The sequence below is a fragment of the Haliotis cracherodii genome, unplaced genomic scaffold, assembly GCF_022045235.1.
Source record: "Haliotis cracherodii isolate W230 unplaced genomic scaffold, xgHalCrac1.p SCAF_7, whole genome shotgun sequence".
NCBI classification, from domain to species: Eukaryota; Metazoa; Mollusca; class Gastropoda; order Lepetellida; family Haliotidae; genus Haliotis; species Haliotis cracherodii.
Window position 1 is genome coordinate 45130590 of NW_027266330.1, and position 14231 is coordinate 45144820.

Below are 14231 nucleotides of genomic sequence, written 5' to 3' on the forward strand. Positions count from 1 at the left end.
CTGTCACCAAGCCTCTCATAATGTCTGTCACCAAGTCTCTCACAGTGTCTGTCACCAAGCCTCTCACAGTGTCTGTCACCAAGCCTCTCACAGTGTCTGCCACCAAGCCTCTCACAGTGTCTGTCACCAAGCCTCTCACAGTGCCTGTCACCAAGCCTCTCACAGTGTCTGAAACAAGCCTCTCACAGTGTATGTCACAGTGTCTGTCACCAAGCCTCTCACAGTGTCTGTCACCAAGCCTCTCACAGTGTCTGTCACCAAGCCTCTCACAGTGTCTGCCACCAAGCCTCTAACAGTGTCTGTCACCAAGTCTCTCACAGTGTCTGTCACCAAGCCTCTCACAGTGTCTGTCACCAAGCCTCTCACAGTGTCTGCCACCAAGCCTCTAACAGTGTCTGTCACCAAGCCTCTCACAGTGTCTGTCACCAAGCCTCTCACAGTGTCTGTCACCAAGCCTCTCACAGTGTCTGCCACCAAGCCTCTCACAGTGTCGGTCACCAAGCCTCTCACAGTGTCTGAAACAAGCCTCTCACAATGTCTGTCACCAAGCTTCTCACAGTGTCTGCCACCAAGCCTCTCACAGTGTCTGTCACCAAGCCTCTCACAGTGTCTGTCACAGTGTCTGTCACCAAGCCTCTCACATTGTCGGTCACCAAGCCTCTCACAATGTCTGTCACCAAGCCTCTCACAGTGTCTGCCACCAAGCCTCTCACAGTGTCTGTCACCAAGCCTCTAACAGTGTCTGTCACCAAGCCTCTCACAGTGTCTGTCACCAAGCCTCTCACAGTGTCTGTCACCAAGCCTCTCACAGTGTCTGTCACCAAGCCTCTCACAGTGTCTGAAACAAGCCTCTCACAGTGTATGTCACAGTGTCTGTCACCAAGCCTCTCACAGTGTCTGTCACAATGTATGTCACATTGTCTGTCACCAAACAGCTCGCACTGTGTGTCACCAAGCCTGTCACAGTGTCTGAAACAAGCCTCTGATAGTATTTGTCACCAAGCCTCTCACAGTGTCTGTCACCAAGCCTCTCACAGTGTCTGCCACCAAGCCTCTCACAGTGTCTGCCACCAAGCCTCTCACAGTGTCTGTCACCAAGCCTCTCATAATGTCTGTCATCAAGTCTCTCACAGTGTCTGTCACCAAGCCTCTCACAGTGTCTGTCACCAAGCCTCTCACAGTGTCTGTCACCAAGCCTCTCACAGTGTCTGCCACCAAGCCTCTCACAGTGTCTGTCACCAAGCCTCTCACAGTGTCTGTCACCAAGCCTTTCACAGTGTCTGCCACCAAGCCTCTCACAGTGTCTGTCACAGTGTCTGTCACCAAGCCTCTCACAGTGTCTGAAACAAGCCTCTCACAATGTCTGTCACCAAGCTTCTCACAGTGTCTGCCACCAAGCCTCTCACAGTGTCTGTCACCAAGCCTCTCACAGTGTCTGTCACCAAGCCTCTCACAGTGTCTGAAACAAGCCTCTCACAGTATCTGTCACCAAGCCTCTCACAGTGTCTGTCACCAAACCTCTCACAGTGTCTGTCACAGTGTCTGTCCTCAAGCCTCTCACAGTGTCTGTCACAATGTCTGTCACCAAGCCTCTCACAGTGTCTGTCACCAAGCCTCTCACAGTGTCTGTCACCAAGCCTCTCACAGTGTCTGTCACCAAGCCTCTCACAGTGTCTGAAACAAGCCTCTCACAGTGTCTGTCACCAAGCCTCTCACAGTGTCTGTCACCAAGCCTCTCACAGTGTTTGTCACCAAGCCTCTCACAGTGTCTGTCACCAAACCTCTCACAGTGTCTGTCACAGTGTCTGTCACCAAGCCTCTCACAGTGTCTGTCACAGTGTCTGTCACCAAGCCTCTCACAGTGTCTGTCACCAAGCCTCTCACAGTGTCTGTCACCAAGCCTCTCACAGTGTCTGTCACCACGCCTCTCACAGTGTCTGTCACCAAGCCTCTCACAGTGTCTTTCACCACGCCTCTCACAGTGTCTGAAACAAGCTCCTGATAGTATTTGGCAACAAAACTGTCACAGTGTCGGTCACCAAGCCTCTCATGGTGTCTATCACAGTGTCTGTCAACAAGCAGCTCGCAGTGTCTGTCACTAACAACTTGTAAACATCCTAAATACACCAACCTGTACACGACCTAAATACATCAAACTGTACACAGTATAAATACAACAACCGGTATACAACCTTAATACATCAACCTGTAGACAGTCTAAATACACCAAACTGTACTCAGCCTAAACACATCAACCTGTACACAGCCAAAATACACCAACCTGTACACAGCCTAAATACATCAACCTGTACACAGTCTAAATACGCCAACCTGTACTCAGCCTAAATACACCAACCTGTACTCAGCCTAAATACACCAACCTGTTCTCAGCCTCAATACACCAACCTGTACACAGTCTAAATACACCAACCTGTTCTCAGCCTCAATTCACCAACCTGTTCTCAGCCTCAATACACCAACCTGTACACAGTCTAAATACACCAACCTGTACACAGCCTCAATACACCAACCTGTATACAGCCTAAATACACCAACCTTTAACCAGCCTAAACACACCAACCTGTACACAGCCAAAACACACCAATCTGTACACAGTCTATTTACACCAACCTGTACACAGCCTCAATACACCAACCTGTATACAGCCTAAATACACCAACCTGTACTCAGCCTAAACACACCAACCTGTACACAGCCAAAATACACCAACCTGTACACAGTCTAAAGACACCAACCTGTACACAGTATAAATATACCAACCTGTACACAGTATAAATATACCAACCTTTACACGACCAAAATACACTAACCTGTACACAGCCTAAATACACCAACCTGTACACAGCCTAAATACACCAACCTGTACACGACCTAAATACACCAACCTGTACACAGCCTCAACACACCAACCTGTACACAGTCTAAATACACCAACCTGTACACAACCAAAATACACTAACCTGTACACAGTCTAACTACACCAACCTGTACACAGTATAAATATACCAACCTGTACACAGTATAAATATACCAACCTTTACACGACCTAAATACACCAACCTGTACACAGCCTAAATACACCAACCTGTACACAGCCTAAATACACCAACCTGTACACAGTCTAAATACACCAACCTGTACACAGCCTAAATACACCAACCTGTACACAGCCTAAATACACCAACCTGTACACAGTCTAAATACACCAACCTGTACACAGCCTAAATACACCAACCTGTACACAGCCTCAACACACCAACCTGTACACAGTCTAAATACACCAACCTGTACACAACCAAAATACACTAACCTGTACACAGTCTAACTACACCAACCTGTACACAGTATAAATATACCAACCTGTACACAGTATAAATACACCATCCTGTACACAGCCTAAATACACCAACCTGTACACAGCCTAAATACACCAACCTGTACACAGCCTCAACACACCAACCTGTACACAGTCTAAATACACCAACCTGTACACAGTCTAAATACACCAACCTGTACACAACCAAAATACACTAACCTGTACACAGTCTAACTACACCAACCTGTACACAGCCTCAATACACCAACCTGTATACAGCCTAAATACACCAACCTTTAACCAGCCTAAACACACCAACCTGTACACAGCCAAAACACACCAATCTGTACACAGTCTATTTACACCAACCTGTACACAGCCTCAATACACCAACCTGTATACAGCCTAAATACACCAACCTGTACTCAGCCTAAACACACCAACCTGTACACGACCTAAATACACCAACCTGTACACAGCCTCAACACACCAACCTGTACACAGTCTAAATACACCAACCTGTACACAACCAAAATACACTAACCTGTACACAGTCTAACTACACCAACCTGTACACAGTATAAATATACCAACCTGTACACAGTATAAATATACCAACCTTTACACGACCTAAATACACCAACCTGTACACAGCCTAAATACACCAACCTGTACACAGCCTAAATACACCAACCTGTACACGACCTAAATACACCAACCTGTACACAGCCTCAACACACCAACCTGTACACAGTCTAAATACACCAACCTGTACACAACCAAAATACACTAACCTGTACACAGTCTAACTACACCAACCTGTACACAGTCTAAATACACCAACCTGTACACAGCCTAAATACACCAACCTGTACACAGCTTAAATACACCAACCTGTACACAGCCTAAATATACCAACCTGTACACAGTCTAAATACACCAACCTGTACACAGCCTAAATACACCAACCTGTACACAGCTTAAATACACCATCCTGTACACAGCCTAAATATACCAACCTGTACACAGTCTAAATACACCAACCTGTACACAGCCTAAATACACCAACCTGTACACAGCCTAAATACACCATCCTGTACACAGCCTAAATACACCAACCTGTACACAGCCTAAATACACCAACCTGTACACAGCCTCAACACACCAACCTGTACACAGTCTAAATACACCAACCTGTACACAGCCTAAATACACCATCCTGTACACAGTCTAAATACACCAACCTGTACACAGCCTCAACACACCAACCTGTACACAGTCTAAATACACCAACCTGTACACAACCAAAATACACTAACCTGTACACAGCTTAAATACACCAACCTGTACACAGCTTAAATACACCAACCTGTACACAGCCTAAATACACCATCCTGTACACAGCCTAAATACACCATCCTGTACACAGCCTAAATACACCATCCTGTACACAGCCTAAATACACCATCCTGTACACGACCAAAAATACACCAACCTGTAAACGACCTAAATACACCAACCTGTACACAGCCTAAATACTCCAACCTGTACACAGCCTCAACACACCAACCTGTACACAGTCTAAATACACCAACCTGTACACAACCAAAATACACTAACCTGTACACAGTCTAACTACACCAACCTGTACACAGTATAAATATACCAACCTGTACACAGTATAAATATACCAACCTTTACACGACCTAAATACACCAACCTGTACACAGTCTAAATACACCAACCTGTACACAACCAAAATACACTAACCTGTACACAGTCTAACTACACCAACCTGTACACAGTCTAAATACACCAACCTGTACACAGCCTAAATACACCAACCTGTACACAGCTTAAATACACCAACCTGTACACAGCCTAAATACACCATCCTGTACACAGTCTAAATACACCAACCTGTACACAGCCTAAATACACCATCCTGTACACAGTCTAAATACACCAACCTGTACACAGCCTCAACACACCAACCTGTACACAGTCTAAATACACCAACCTGTACACAGCCTAAATACACCAACCTGTACACAGCCTAAATACACCAACCTGTACACAGCCTAAATACACCATCCTGTACACGACCTAAATACACCAACCTGTACACAGCCTCAACACACCAACCTGTACACAGTCTAAATACACCAACCTGTACACAACCAAAATACACTAACCTGTACACAGTCTAACTACACCAACCTGTACACAGTCTAAATACACCAACCTGTACACAGCCTAAATACACCATCCTGTACACAGCCTAAATACACCAACCTGTACACAGCCTAAATACACCAACCTGTACACAGTCTAAATACACCAACCTGTACACAGTCTAAATACACCAACCTGTACACAGCCTAAATACACCATCCTGTACACGACCTAAATACACCAACCTGTACACAGCCTCAACACACCAACCTGTACACAGTCTAAATACACCAACCTGTACACAACCAAAATACACTAACCTGTACACAGCTTAAATACACCAACCTGTACACAGCCTAAATACACCAACCTGTACACAGCTTAAATACACCACCCTGTACACAACCAAAATACACCATCCTGTACACAGCCTAAATACACCAACCTGTACACAGCCTAAATACACCATCCTGTACACGACCTAAATACACCATCCTGTACACAGCCTAAATACACCAACCTGTACACAGCCTAAATACACCATCCTGTACACAGTCTAAATACTCCAACCTGTACATGACCTAAATACACCAACCTGTACACAGCCTAACTACACCAACCTGTACACAGCCTAAACACCAACCTGTACACAGCCTAAATACACCAACCTGTACACGACCTAAATACACCAACCTGTACACAGTCTAAATACACCATCCTGTACACAGCCTAAATACACCATCCTGTACACAGCCTAAACACCAACTGTTGAGAATGGTAGGTTTTCAGTCTGTTCAGACTTGGAATACACAAACGATTTTGAGACTACAATTTTGTTTGTAGAAACATTATTGTTACTATGTTCTACTATATCCCAACACTAGCCCATGTTGAAACTATTAACTTGAAGCAACAAACACATGTGTGATCATGGGGTTATGGGTGGGAGGTAACGAGCTAATATACTTCCTCAGCAATCTGCACTAGAGCGGCTGAGAGTGTATGTTGACTTATACTTGGATGTATAAATCTCCGACCAGTATATACCATCTCTCATTTTAAGGTGATTGGTGTTTGCAAAGTTGATATATGCCACGAATAGTAGCTCTGAAGAAAGCTCCGATCGGTGGGAGACATTGGAAAGTAGGTTAAATCACATAGACCCCTCTTCAAGCAAGTCAGGCTTTATTTTGTTTGACGGGTGATGGTCGTTTAATTTGATCCAATGGATCGTCAGGTGTCCGTTTTCAACTTACATTTTGTCAGATCGAGTCGGCGTCTGTCCACTTCCATCTCGGTTCCACGATCTTTTCCTAAATACAATCTTTAATGGTTTGTTCGTGGAATTGAAAAATCGATATTGAAGTACATCTTGTGATCTGTCAGATGGCATTTGCGTGGCGTCCCATTCCTTTTACTTGTTGTACTTGTTGACAAGCCGAGGTAGAGGGGATGGGAGGTTACTGCAGAGTAAGGGGACGCTACATTCTCACACACCATATCAGAGGGCTCTTCCGGGAAAGTTGATATCTAGGTTTCTCTCTGTCAAAGTAAAAAACTGAAAACTGAAAAATGGCTTTAATTTGTGCAGCAACATACTGTTCTAAAAGAAACCAATTGTTTAAGAATTCTTTACTACAAAAAATGCTGCTCAAATGTCCATAAGGGATTTAAATTGAAACGCTCAGACACAACTGAAAGAAATAACTCACTGAAAAGGACATATAAACATCTTAAATTGAAACATTGAACACATATGACTTTATTTTTCAAGTATCAGGAAATTATTGACAAACCAAGATCGGCTATTGGCCACCTTTGGCTTTCGATGATGCAACACTTCTCATCACATAATGGCACTGCCGGAATCTATCTGAAATCTGAATGGAGAGATAGTTGTATTATCCCGATCTAGATTTGTCCCAGACTAAGGTTCCTTCTGTGCCTCGAAACTAGATTGATTCGATTTCAATGTGTACTCGAAATGGTGTTTGTTAGGTAGTTCGTTTGGTCAAAAAGGGTAGTACCTAGATTGATCAAATACACGGATGTAAAGGCGTGGTATAAAAAACTCTAGCTTTAATGTTCAGATTCTAAAGAGTAAATATAGTTCAATTTTTACCAGATCACGGAGACAAAATACCTCTTTTCTCCCGTGTGGTAAACCAGGCAAGACCTTGCTCTTGTCTCGGTCGAGCCCTCTTGTGATCCTCTAATTCTGAAAACATATCAATTCCTCGTTCGAGACTTAAACATTCATGCGAATCCTTCTTTCCTTCAACAATAAGAGCGTGGAGTAGCCTCTCATTATATGTTCGTAATTGTGCGTGTGTAACAACCTTCACATTTTGTATGTCAAACAAGATTCATTTGCGCCTTCCTGTTTCTGGTATGGCAAAAGAAAACTTAATATTATTCACACTTCATGGCGTTATTCCACAAGTTCACTCAATTGTGATTTATACAAAAAAGGCATAAAAACTGACCCGAACCGCACCTGGGGCAGCTTCGTAGAAACCTCTTTCTCTTATTTGTTTGAATGTTAATATATACTTATGAAAGAACAACTTATATTAAAATGAAGATGCATAATTACAAGAAACACAAGTGTACCAATCAATGTGAAACTTTTGTTCGAGGCAAGTGAAGACCTATCAACAAGTTATAACATATATATATATATATATATATATGTGTGTGTGTGTATTTAAGGCAGTGGATTCTTACATCAATCAGACCAGAAGCTTTGTCCAATTTATCTCTTCTATATTTGTTTCTTTCTATTCTCATCATTCCTTAGTGTACTTGTCATCCAACGTCATCTTTAGTACATTTGTAAATAATGTATGTAAATGGTGTCCTAAGTTGGATAACTTGTTCCTAATCCTTTTCCATCAAAATATGTTTAAACTAAACTAACACGTGTTAAAGCATACAACACCTCATGCTCGCGCCCTGGCTGATGTGTCAACTGGACTGATTATATAAAGTGATTACAAAAAAAAAGGCAGTGAATGAGCTATCCTTTACAAAGGTTCAAGATACCACTGCAAATAACCACTCCTTTGTACGACAATAACTTACATGGCTATGTATTATGATCAAAACCGGAGAGTAACCTTGCGTTTTATGGAAACAATGACAATTTCTTTAACCAATCTCACCTTCACTTTCTGTACTTCTGTTAACTGTCAGCCTTCTTGATAAACTTTTTGTTTCTTTTATTTTTGTACACAATTTTTCATAATTTTTAAAACGAAAAGGTCAAACTATTGTCCCTAAACAAGAGACAGCAAACACATAAACGACATGACCGTCATGCCAGTTTGTGAGAGTTACGCAAACCACATCTAAGTTTAGGAGAGTACTTAGTCCGGCCCTATGCCGGCAGCGTCGCGCACCAACACCATGTCCGACAAATACTCTTTCACACCAGAAAATTGATTTTAGACAATTTTGCATAGTCGGTAGTATACCATGGAAGAGCTTTTACATCCGAATTACTGCAACGGTGGCAAAAATTCAATTTTGCGGTCTCGCAAGACATTTCAGAAAGTGGCTGGTGGAAAGCTGCGTGCTGTGCCCGCGACAGGGACGAGTTGGTGACTCCGGCAACAACAGCAGGCTTCAGCAGGGAGACGGCAGCCCAAGTCAGAGGGCAAACATGGCATTGAAGGTCAATCAACATACTGCGCAGGACGTGAGAACAATAAATCTGTCATCTAATCTGGATGGACAGGCTGCTTAAACATAAAAGAAAAACATAAAACGTTCAGAATTCCTGCAAAATATGCGGTTAGTTGTATATTTAACACAAATGTTTCTAGTGGTCTGTAACATATAAGATAGTCTACAGTTACGGAAAAGTTAATGGAGGTTGCCCTGATGTGACTTCCTTCTCAGTGTATCTGTCCAGAGCGTGCAGTTTATGGTGGTTGTCCTGATGTGACTTCCTTCTCAGTGTATCTTTCCAGAGCATGTAATTAATGGTGGTTGCCCTGATGTGACTTCCTCCTCAGTGTATCTATCCAGAGCATGTAGTTTATGGTGGTTGCCCTGATGTGGCTTCCTTCTCAGTGCATCTGTCCAGAGCGTATAGTTTATGGTGGTTGCCCTGATGTGACTTCCTTCTCAATGTATCTGGCCACAGCATGTAGTTAATGGTGGTTGTCCTGATGTGACTTCCTCCTCAATTTATCTGTCCAGAGCATGTAGTTTATGGTGGTTGCCCTGATGTGACTTCCTTCTCAATGTATCTGTCCAGAGCGTGTAGTTAATGGTGGTTGCCCTAATGTGACTTCCTCCTCAGTGTATCTGTCCAGAGCATGTAGTTTATGGTGGTTGCCCTGATGTGACTTCCTTCTCAGTGTATCTGTCCAGAGCGTGTAGTTAATGGTGGTTGCCCTAATGTGACTTCCTTCTCAGTGTATCGTCCAGAGCATGTAGTTTATGGTGGTTGCCCTTATGTGACTTCCTTCTCAATGTATCTGTCCAGAGCATGAAGTTTAATGTGGTTGTCCTGATGTGACTTCCTTCTCAATGTATCTGTCCAGAGCGTGTAGTTTATGGTGGTTGCCCTGATGTGAGTTCCTTCTCAATGTATCTGTCTAGAGCATGAAGTTAATAGTGGTTGCCCTGATGTGACTTCCTCCTCAATGTATCTGTCCAGAGCATGAAGTTAATAGTGCTTGCCCTGATGTGACTTCCTCCTCAATGTATCTGTCCAGAGCATGTAGTTTATGGTGGTTGCCCTGATGTGAGTTCCTCCTCAATGTATCTGTCCAGAGCGTGTAGTTTATGGTGGTTCCCTGATGTGAATAGTGCTTGCCCTGATGTGACTTCCTTCTAAATGTATCTGTCCAGAGCATGAAGTTAATAGTGGCTTGCCCTGATGTGTCTTCCTCCTCAATGTATCTGTCCAGAGCATGAAGTTAATAGTGGCTTGCCCTGATGTGTCTTCCTCCTCAATGTATCTGTCTAGAGCATGTAGTTTATGGTGGTTGCCCTGATGTGACTTCCTCCTCAATGTATCTGTCCAGAGCATGTAGTTTATGGTGGTTGCCCTGATGTGACTTCCTCCTCAATGTATCTGTCTAGAGCATGTAGTTTATGGTGGTTGCCCTGATGTGACTTCCTCCTCAATGTATCTGTCCAGAGCATGTAGTTTATGGTGGTTGCCCTGATGTGACTTCCTCCTCAATGTATCTGTCCACAGCATGAAGTTTATGGTGGTTGCCCTGATGTGACTTCCTTCTCATTGTATCTTTCCAGAGCGTGTAGTTAATAGTGGTTGTCCTGATGTGACTTCTTTCTTAGCGTATCTGTCCACAGCATGAAGTTAATGGTGGTTGTCCTGATGTGACTTCCTTCTCAATGTATCTGTCCAGAGCATGTAGTTAATGGTGGTTGTCCTGATGTGACTTCCTTCTTAGTGTATCTGTCCAGAGCGTGTAGTTAATGGTGGTTGCCCTGATGTGACTTCCTCCTCAGTATATCTGTCCAGAGCGTGTAGTTTATGGTGGTTGTCCTGATGTGACTTCCTTCTCAGTCACTGGTTTGAACATAAGGCTGCGTCATTTGACTAGGTTTGTTGTAGGGCGCGAGGGTTCAGTTGTTGTGAGGACAGAACTCATCTGGAAGAAATGGAAGTCTGTCAGAAGTAATAACGACGTGCGTGTGCTTGTCACCATAGTTGGATTGAAAGAATGTATATTCTTTTCACTTAGATTCGTCTGTTAGGACAGTCATTGAAACAAATATCCAATTTGGTTTGCAGATTGGGCGTTTTTAATGTTTAGTAAATGTTGGTAATAACTGCACAACTTAATGTGCATACACTTGCATCAAACATTTCCATATGTATAGTAATCGCTCAACTACAATTCAGCGTACTGGAATACCCAACACTTACTGTTAATTCCGACTCGATGCAACATGCTGAATGCTGTGTCCGCGGGGCTCCAGCAGTTCAATCTTAGGCCAGTTACAACTGCCGCGTTTACAGTTTACAAAATCGTTAGAATTCACTGTATTTTTTCTGGTATTTAAATGGCAGTAATTCAATAAAACGTTTAGTATTCCCTGCAAGTCATCCCGTACACCAGCGTGTTTGGACTGCGGAGCCAAATAATGCCCCAATCAAAGGGAAATGGCCCTATCGGCAAATTGACTACAATCACTATCACAGTAATTGTCACAAACGAGGCGCTTGGCTCTGCACATGGATTGTGGTGGTGTGATTACTGAAACAGTGACCAGGGCGGTCACCACCGGCATCCATTGATCTCTGTAATGTAACCTGGACGGCTGGCAGAAGGAACGTCCAGGACTCCTTCACACGAACCTCGCCGTCCACACAGGGTGTCCTCATTGCAACTTCAGCATAGGCTCAGTCGTAGGCTCTGCGCCGTTATTCAAGCATCTCGATTTCCATTTAATATTAAATTGTCTTTGCATACTTCCTATAATCAAACTGCCACACCTGTATTCATTCATGTGGTATACACTGACAACTATCTAGGAAATACAACTATCTAGGAAAGAAGTAAAGTAATATGTAAATGACGCTCAATACGTCAATGAATGCAGTAGTCTGTCTTTGCTCAGTGGCTGAGTTATTGGAGGAAGCCATCTTATATGCAGGCTGACAGACGACTGGGTCGACATCCTCGTGCATCAGTTTGTCCGTATATTGTAGATCAAACTGTCAGTACATTGTAATTAGATTATGTGTATATTGCACTGTCTGTACATCTAAGGAATGACGGTGAATTTATTTCCGGTTCATTGAGGTATGAATCGAAAAACGGTTGTGCAAAATGTATGAATCCGCTACGCGAAAAAAATATAGCTCAATCCTTAGAATTAAATTCGACAACGAAAACGTGTGTTATCTACATGTGTTATCTACAATGATACAAAAAAGTAAAGCAGACAAAAATGACGAAATTGTTAAACATTCTCAGGAATACATACCATGGCGTGACATGCATCAGGTGATTGTTTAATTTATGCACATAACATGAGACGCCCACCAAATTAGACACAATCAACGGAGGGTAGGATCCAAACCAAGTTCAAAGGACCTGTCAACCAAGGCAAGAGCCGAAAAAAACTGCAACAGACTGTAACGAACCGTAACAAATATGTCCTGGAGAAGATGGTTGTTTCAAATGAAGTGGTCAGTTACCACCAGATTCGTTCGTTACCTGAGAACGGGAATACACATTGGAAAAATGCGAGTTAGAAATGAAACCCGAAGACATGAAATGTGTGGAACCAAGGCCAGCGAAAAAACAGCAACAGGCGAGAGAGCCTGCACGTTTGCTGTTTTATTCCTTCTCGGCCTCAGGCCTCAACGGATGGTTTGGATTTGAAAATGCATGAAATTCGCTGAAAAGTCCTGTGCATGACGATATAGGCAAGCAGAAAGGGAAATTCCGTCGACGGTAATATTGTCATTCCCGATGTTCAGTAGTAATAAAAGTTGTCCGCCTCAGTGTAACTTTTTTACATTCATTAGGAAATGAATGCCGTGAAAATATACGGACAGCCTAATGTCCAATGTCCGGACAGTCTAATGTACAATATACCGACAGTCTAATGTATAATGTACGGACAGTCTAATGTATGATATACGGACAGCCTAATGTACAATGTCCGGACAGTCTAATGTACAATGTACGGCCCGCCATTGTATACACTGGGCTGGTCGTTCACTGTACACGTTAGGCTCTCCGCTCATTGTATACATTAGGCTGGTCGTTCATTGTATACATTAGGCTGTCCGCTGATTGTATACGTTAGGCTGGTCGCTTATTGCATACATTAGGCTGATCGTTCATTGTATACATTAGGCTGGTCGCTCATTGTATACGTTAGGCTGTCTTCACATTGTATACATTAGGCTGGTCGTTCATTGTATACGTTAGGCTGTCTTCACATTGTATACATTAGGCTGGTCGTTCATTGTATACGTTAGGCTGTCTTCACATTGTATACATTAGGCTGGTCGTTCATGGTATACGTTAGGCTGTCCGCTCATTCTGTACATTAGGCTGGTCGTTCATTGTATACGTTAGGCTGTTTGCACATTGTATACATTAGGCTGTCCGCTCATTGTATACGTTAGGCTGTTTGCACATTGTATACATTAGGCTGGTCGTTCATTGTATACGTTAGGCTGTCTGCACATTGTATACATTAGGCTGGTCGCTCATTGTATACATTAGGCTGTCTGCTCATTCTGTACATTAGGCTGTCCGCTCATTGTATACGTTAGGCTGTCTGCACATTGTATACATTAGGCTGGTCGCTCATTGTATACGTTAGGCTGTCTGCACATTGTATACATTAGGCTGGTCGCTCATTGTATACGTTAGGCTGTCTGCACATTGTATACAAACAGCGGGTGTAATCGATCATGGTGTGAACCAGGGAATGCAATGATGTAGATTGACATTGACCCAGGAGTAACTGCTTGCATTGTCTAATCAGTAGTACCACTCTTCGAAAGTGTACAACGAAAACCCTCATAAACTAGGTGGAATTCTGTGTTAATTGCTAATTCCAGCTAGGTGCTGAGTTGGTCGGAAACATCGTGGAAGGGACATGAGTGGCCCGACTCGTTCCTCCAGAAACAGCCGACACTCAGGACTGACATATGACGCGGCTCTGGACGGAATAATCTGCCATAAGAAAGGATGACCCGTCTGCGGAC

At 43.3% G+C, this 14231-nt stretch overlaps 1 protein-coding gene and 1 pseudogene across 1 annotated transcript; one reads left to right on the top strand and one right to left on the bottom strand.

Annotated features, from left to right (window-relative positions):
- Positions 1–20: 20 nt before the first annotated feature.
- LOC139448913 (fap1 adhesin-like) lies at positions 21–2002 on the top strand. The gene is made up of 5 exons (XM_071230427.1): positions 21–189; positions 225–536; positions 620–859; positions 1014–1478; positions 1695–2002. The coding sequence occupies exons 1-5, from the start codon at positions 21–23 to the stop codon at positions 2000–2002; spliced, it is 1494 nt and encodes a 497-aa protein (XP_071086528.1).
- A 3291-nt stretch (positions 2003–5293) lies between these two features.
- Positions 5294–6805, bottom strand: LOC139448914 (uncharacterized; annotated as a pseudogene).
- Between the last annotated feature and the right edge of the window lie 7426 nt (positions 6806–14231).

Excerpts from the sequence above, each read along its gene's own strand:
- LOC139448913 (XM_071230427.1), top strand. The coding sequence starts at position 21 with ATGTCTGTCACCAAGTCTCTCACAGTGTCTGTCACCAAGCCTCTCACA. Across the intron at positions 190-224 it reads TGAAACAAGCCTCTCACAGT|TGTCTGTCACCAAGCCTCTC; the intron begins GTATGTCACAGT and ends AGCCTCTCACAG. Across the intron at positions 860-1,013 it reads TGAAACAAGCCTCTCACAGT|TGTCTGTCACCAAGCCTCTC; the intron begins GTATGTCACAGT and ends AGCCTCTCACAG.